This window comes from Channa argus, chromosome 18, assembly GCF_033026475.1.
Source record: "Channa argus isolate prfri chromosome 18, Channa argus male v1.0, whole genome shotgun sequence".
In the NCBI taxonomy this organism is placed as follows: domain Eukaryota; kingdom Metazoa; phylum Chordata; class Actinopteri; order Anabantiformes; family Channidae; genus Channa; species Channa argus.
In genome coordinates, this window is record NC_090214.1 from 8609227 (window position 1) to 8615924 (window position 6698).

At 39.8% G+C, this 6698-nt stretch overlaps 1 protein-coding gene across 1 annotated transcript; it reads right to left on the bottom strand.

Annotated features, from left to right (window-relative positions):
- Positions 1-30: 30 nt before the first annotated feature.
- On the bottom strand, positions 31-2020 carry LOC137104149 (transmembrane protein 250). The gene is made up of 2 exons (XM_067485031.1): positions 1775-2020; positions 31-1489 (listed from the first exon to the last, which is right to left on the bottom strand). Exon 2 carries the CDS (start codon positions 1292-1294, stop codon positions 875-877), a length of 420 nt encoding a protein of 139 aa, XP_067341132.1. The 5' UTR covers positions 1295-1489; positions 1775-2020; the 3' UTR covers positions 31-874.
- Between the last annotated feature and the right edge of the window lie 4678 nt (positions 2021-6698).

The window sequence follows — 6698 nt, forward strand, 5'->3', positions numbered from 1 at the left end:
CAAAACATTTCATCAACAAAAAATTTATTAAATAATTTAAAAAAAAAGAAGTGGATGCTTGTTACTTACACAATGCCCTTTCCCCTTATTCTTTCCCACCCTTTCCACAAAACAACATTACACCACACTGTTGTTGACTGCTCCACTTATTTTGGTCACAAAGTCCACCATGAGTTAGTTTATCAGCTTCATCTCTGGTACCAAATATGTATATTTAGATGGATAGATGAGATTATTGCGTTTGAACACAACACAATTTAACTTTTCGGAACCTGGGAGATGTGATTTGTTTTTTGTCGCCAAAACAGTGTCACTTTGGCAAAAATGACTTGCTTGCACCACACAGCCATGATGCACATGAGTCATATGTTAAGTCACTTCTCCATGCAACGCTGACTCTTACAATTATATTTTCCATTATTGTAAACAAATGACTTACTGATCAAGATGCCCATTAAAATGTGTGAAAACCGTTTACAACTGGCATGAAAATGCAGTAGAAATGTAAAAGATACTGAACCTCTGAATTTCATGATCAGACTGACTTCATGCATCATTGTTCCAGGTGAAACCAGGTGCTTCTCTTGAGTTATACAGGACCTACATTTTTAAAAGCGCTGTACACTGCGATCTTTAAGCAGCACACAGTGGCTTAAAAATCTGTTACACAGATTATTACTGGGCTCTATCATTTCTACGACTAAGTCAATAAGTTTTAATGTGTCGATGTCAAAATGGTCTGCGCTGAAACAGAGCAGTCCACCAGGACATGCTGAAAGTATGTGGTGTCCCACAACACCACCACGCAATGCTGAAGTTATAGTGTAAAACATCCACATCATACACTACATTTACCACACTGCTCAAGTTGCAGCTACATGTCCACGAACACCATAAAGCACCAGCCAAGCCCCCCCACCAAGAACATGGTGATCTGCATGCTGTAGATGATCAGGTCATTGAGCACCCCAAAGTCCAGGCGGCGGTGCCCTAACAAAAGCAGAATGACGGACAGCTTGTACTGCAGCCGCAGGAGCACGCGCACGCTGATGTATTGCAGGAAGAAGAGAGCAGAGAGCGCCACCCAGAGCAGAGAGGTCAGCAGACTGCACCCAAAGTACAGGAGGAAACGGAGGAAGCTGTACATGCAGCGTGACCGCAGGTAGAGGTCAAAGTTATTGTACTTTGTGCGCACTAGCTTTGAAGTGTGCGTCGACCCACAGGCCGAGTGCATGCAGGTGGTGTGGGGGCCATGGAAGCTGCGCACCCGCCGTGGAATAGGGATCACAGGCATGGGTGGGCTACTGGAGCCCGGCGTGGAGCACAGAAGATGCAGTTACTGGTGGAGTCTTCTGTGAGTGAGGCTCCTGGGAAGGCAGTTTGCTTCATTTGGTTGTGGGGCTATGACTGGCTCTTACAGGAGCCCAGGAACGAGACAGGTGGAGTCTGTCTGCTGTCAGTTCCAGTCAGCAAAGATGAGATGGGAGTCCTGTGAAGACATTACAGTGTTGCTGTGTGCTATTTGATACATTTTGCAGAGAAAAAATAAGAAGGCAAATGCACACAATTTGCAAGCCTAAGACAAGAAATGCAGGCCTTATGTTCAAACTGATTTAAATAGAAGGGTTTAAGCCAGCAAGTCTGAGCATACAGTGACTGATTAGGTTTTAATGACTAAATCATAGCTGGAGCACAGTATTTCCTTTCCAGAAAGGATCGTGAACATATTCTGGTCTAGAAACAAGTGATCGTGCAGAAGCAATGGTGATCTTACATGCATGCAACACTACGACGTCTTGGCGCTCAAAGACAACAACAGTGTTTGATTCTCAGACGACCGGAGCATCGTAGCACATTAGAAACACTGTCAGCGCATCATTCGGCGGCAACACGCCGATTTTGTTTCCTTTTGTTTGCCCACGACGCACTGTTTAATGCCAGTAACGAAAAAGAGGGGAGCGACCGTGAGCCGGCGATTGTACGTCCTGTCGCAAAATATACGAGTCATCCTGCTGTGACGACAGCAGCCCAGTTAAAGGGGAAGTGCCCCCCTTCCAGGCTTCTCACTTTACAATTCTGCTTAAAATCATATAAAAAAAATGTTTTTCCATGTTGCATAATGTCCGCTGAGTTGCGTAAAGGCCTTGATACTAACTCCGGCAGTGTGCACATTTTCAGAAAACGTCCGGAGATTGTTGTACCTTAAGCTGAAGCCTGGGTGTGTAACCACGCCGTAATACACTGGAAAACCGCAAAATGAGCCATTGCCATCGCAGCAATTTGGAAGATGAAATCATCGACACAATATTTTTAAACTTCTTTCCTAATGAAAAACTTAGATGATAATGTCATCTCAAAGGTCTATGTTTTAGGCTGGTATTCTTTTTTAAATGAACTAAACCCCATAACAAAAACTGGTTTTAAGGCACCTGTGTATATGGTTTCAAATCAGCGTTTCACTGTTAAGATATTAAACATGCATTAAGTTTGTTTAAATAAGAAATCTTGGCAAGATTTTCATGCACAAAAACTGAGCTGTGTTGTTGTGGTTTGATCACATTTAAATACAGCATTAGGCCTTTTGTCTCAAGGGTGACTCCCTCTTACCTGTTTCTCCAGTGCACTTACACTGAATAAGTCAGTGTAAATGCACTGCGATATTCCCCTTTTATTGCTGTAATCATGTGTTGTATCTGCTAAAGTAATTCTGAGTCCAGATATTTCTCATATTTGTGACCTGCATGTCTGTACTGTAACTACAGCAATTTCTTTTCTAAAGGGCATGTGTGCATTTGTATTCATGTGACTGTAAACCTCACAAGGTTACATAGAGAGTCCACATGTGCATCCTCAGTAGTGGAGGCGCCACATAAATGTGCTGTAGCCTCTCACTCTGTAAATCAAGTCACCTTCATTAATGCGATTTATAGTTTGGTCGAGCGATTACATCTCAGCTATCTGTCAGCAAGCCAGAGGGCAGCAGGTGACCATAAATCATAATGAATACATTTTTTTTTATTAAGGAAAATGATTATTACAGTTGTATTTTGTGCTGGATCACTTTGCTGGGAAAGTATGTGGCAAAATTAGAAAAACAAACCTTGCAATATTTAATCAAACATATATAAAACTGTCATTGAGACTAAATGTATTAATCTGTGCACTTTGCTTTCACATTATGATTAAGTTTAGTAATGAAATCTAAAGCATAATCATTTGAGTGCCAGCCAAAATCAGAAGTCAGCTCTAGTCATACAAATTAAAGTGCTGTATTTATTAGAAACGCACAGTGTTTTCTGTAACCACAAAAGAGTTTATTGAGAGTTTCATTTTGAGAAGTGGTACAGTCCACAACTTAACAAATTTTTTTACCACTCTAAAAAAAAACATGAAACTTTTACAAATAATCTTTCCGAAGCCTTTAAATTCATCACTATATTTATCATGTTGTAGAGTGTATTATTGTATTTTACATTTGGCCATGTGTTGAATTCACTAGAAAAGCTGTCAGCAACCTCCTTCTGTTTAAACTTGGTCTTTGGCTTTGGCTTGACCAACACCATTTCATCAAGTTTTATTTCTGAAAGAATTCTTTTTTTCAGTAATAGCAGCAAAGTGTTACACAGTGAATTTTGATACTACAGTTTCAGGCGCAAAATATAACTAAGTGGTTGCTGAAACCTTTAAAACTCTACTTCAACTGACTTAATGATAGAAGTTATACGTGAAAATAAACCTTCCCTGTACTGTAAATCACTCATTAATCACACCCATTTTGTGTGTAACTTGAACACCTCCTGTCAGCGGGAAGAGGTTCTCTATCTCTGCTCTGAGTTTTGGATACTTGGATCGCTTTGGTGTGGAAATTTATTGCACATGCTTCTTATCTCCATTTCCCTGTCCACCTTCCTCTCTAATTGCCTTGAATTTTGTACTCATAATGGGTTGCAGCAGTATTTTCTGCTTAGGAGATTTATGATAACATTTACCCCCAAAAAAAAGAAAAAGGAAAAAAAAAACCTTATAACTAACAATAGAAACTTTGTTTGTTTTATTGACTTTTTCATTTTCTTCTGAAACTGAGCAAGGCACCTTAAGGCAATTGCAGATCAGCTCTTGTCTTTTGATTATTCTTAATCATATTAGCTGACACATCTCTAAGGCTCACTGGTCAAATAGAACAAAATAATGTCTCCATTAGGTTATGATGCCAAGTCCCAAAGTGCTAGGCCATAAGGCCACAGATGTACAATAGAAGTTTTAGAAGTCATGTTTTTATCTTTTAAATTTCCTTGTTGGATGCTGGGCTACAGATGAGCACAAGCAAAAGAATGAAAGAAAACTAAACAAAAACAAGAAAACAACAACAACTAGATTTTCCACCACTGGAGGGAGCTGTTTGTTCAGGTTTTATTGCATCCTCTTCTTTTTCAAGTCCAATGAGAAGCAACACATTCAAGGGCATTACACTAGCCTCTCTTCCTTCCCATATAGGCTTGTTTGAACAAAATCCAGATCCTACATTACTGCATTCTTTGATAAATGGACACACATAGAGCCCCATTACTGCATCAAGTGGCATCAAATGGTGCCAAGTTCAGTCGTTGCCGTTTCCCTGCATCTGGTTAATAACTGCGTCCAAGCTGAAGAAGCTCCTACCATTACCAAGAAAAACGATCTCAATAAAGTGGATGCTAGCGATTTGGGCATCCAAGTGCCCTTGCAAAGGATGTGTGTTGGTTCTAATAATGCATTATGACAATATTATCGACTCATATTTTTCCCTTTTCAAACATGACGACCTTCAGAGTATTTCCTGTTCTTCCCCAAAGTTGAGGTTGGTCCGAGAAAGTATTAGTTTTTATATTTTGTGTATGTTTCAAAGTTTAAACAGCTTAAAATGTCATTATCATTCACTCACAACTGCACAAGACTAAATCTTCTCTGTGCTGCAGCCTCGTAAAGAGGCACTTTCAGTCCACAGCTAAAACTATCAACCCTCCATTTCCCGTCCCCCAAAACCTTTGCCAATACATTGCCATTACGGCCCAAAGTGTGTCTAGAGCAAGCAAGATTAAAGGGGCAACATTTCAAAATCCTCTTTGACTTCTCCAACTACAGTTGGGCTAAATCAATTAATTCATTAACTAAGTAGAGGTCACAGCCAATAGTTGAGCTAAGACAAATTAAATCAATTAGTCGGGCTAATAAGATGAGAGAGACTTTAATTACTGAAAGTTTAATCAAAGCCGTGTTTGCACTGAGCTGCTTTATAAAGCACCTCAATGGATCTCGTATAGAAAGATCCATTGGGCCTGTCAGGCAAAACCCAGCCCGCATGTATAAAAATTACTGCGTGTATTTAGTTTCAATTTAGCATCATTTTTTTAAATAGCAGCTTCAGTCCACATCTATTTGTTTCTGATAAATGCACTGCATGTGGTTGCCAGTTTGTCCCTCAGTGTGTGCATATCTACTGTATTGTTGAGAAATCAAATTATTAATGAAAAGCTTAAAGAGTTTACCCTAAAAGGTCCTAACACTGATTGACTTCCAAGACAGTTTTGCAGCAGATGCCAAGCCACTGAGAGCAAATTAAGTACTCAGTTAAACTAATTAAAATATAACATGATAAAAGCAGTTGGGTCAGACAGTTGCTTCCAAGTTTCTTTGCTATATAAAGTTGAAATATGAAGGAAACAGCCCCAAGTCCATCCAAACTCCTTCAATCCTCTACAGTGTTTTATCTTGCGGTTTCATCATCCCTTGTGCATGGATATCTGTTAAGTGCATTCCTCTGTGTTTTTTGATAATCCTGCAAGCCATCTGTTGTCATTAAAACCAGCTCCTGTTGCACCGTAGTATTCATTTGGCCAGATGTCACTTTGAACTACTGCATCTCAAAGTTTTGCAGGTTGTTGTGCGCAACCTCTACAACTTTTAAACAAATTGACCAAACATTTAAAGCTGGAAAAAAATAAAAACAAAAAGAACAACAAGTGTCAATAGTGGGTTCTGTATTAGAGGAATTCAAACTCAGGTTAATGCTGAAATTATAGCATTTGATCATGTTTCTGTTATTTTAGCTCCAACAATGCTTGTACAATATGCAGATTACTGAGCAAAATATCAACACTTGACAAAAGTGATCACTGCAGATCCTTTTTGCTCTGCCTTGTCTTGCCTTTCCACCATTTGCCCTGACCACATGTGGCTGGATTGAGCCCAGCTATGTAATGTTAATCCTTGGCATAAGGGGGCCAGGCTGGATTATCAAGTAGTGTAGAAACATCTGTATGGATGTATGAGAGGGTTGTGATGCTCAGACCTAGAAATGGAGCATGGGTTGTTTGGGTTGGTCTGTGCTCTCGGGAGCACATTGAGAAGAGGTGTAGTTGCTATCAAAAGTCCAATGTGACTGGATATGAGATGAATGGTGAAATAGTGGTTGGAAACTTTTCTTGGTTACTTTAATTAGATAATAATAGTTGCACAAAAATAATGCTTGTGTGTTGACTTTGTGAGTATCTGGGCATGCGAGTGCCAATGCCCACACGTGCCTCTTAACTTCACTGCCTATCTGCTGGTGCACACAGCTATTTAAAAATCTGTACATGTTCTTTTTCTTCCTGCTCATCATGAGCTTCCAATGAGAGCAAAGCACTGGTTTTGCATATTTCGTGTACATACTTCTATGT

Bases quoted from the DNA above. Each gene is read 5' to 3' on its own strand.
- LOC137104149 (XM_067485031.1), bottom strand. From the start codon at position 1,294: ATGCCTGTGATCCCTATTCCACGGCGGGTGCGCAGCTTCCATGGCCCC.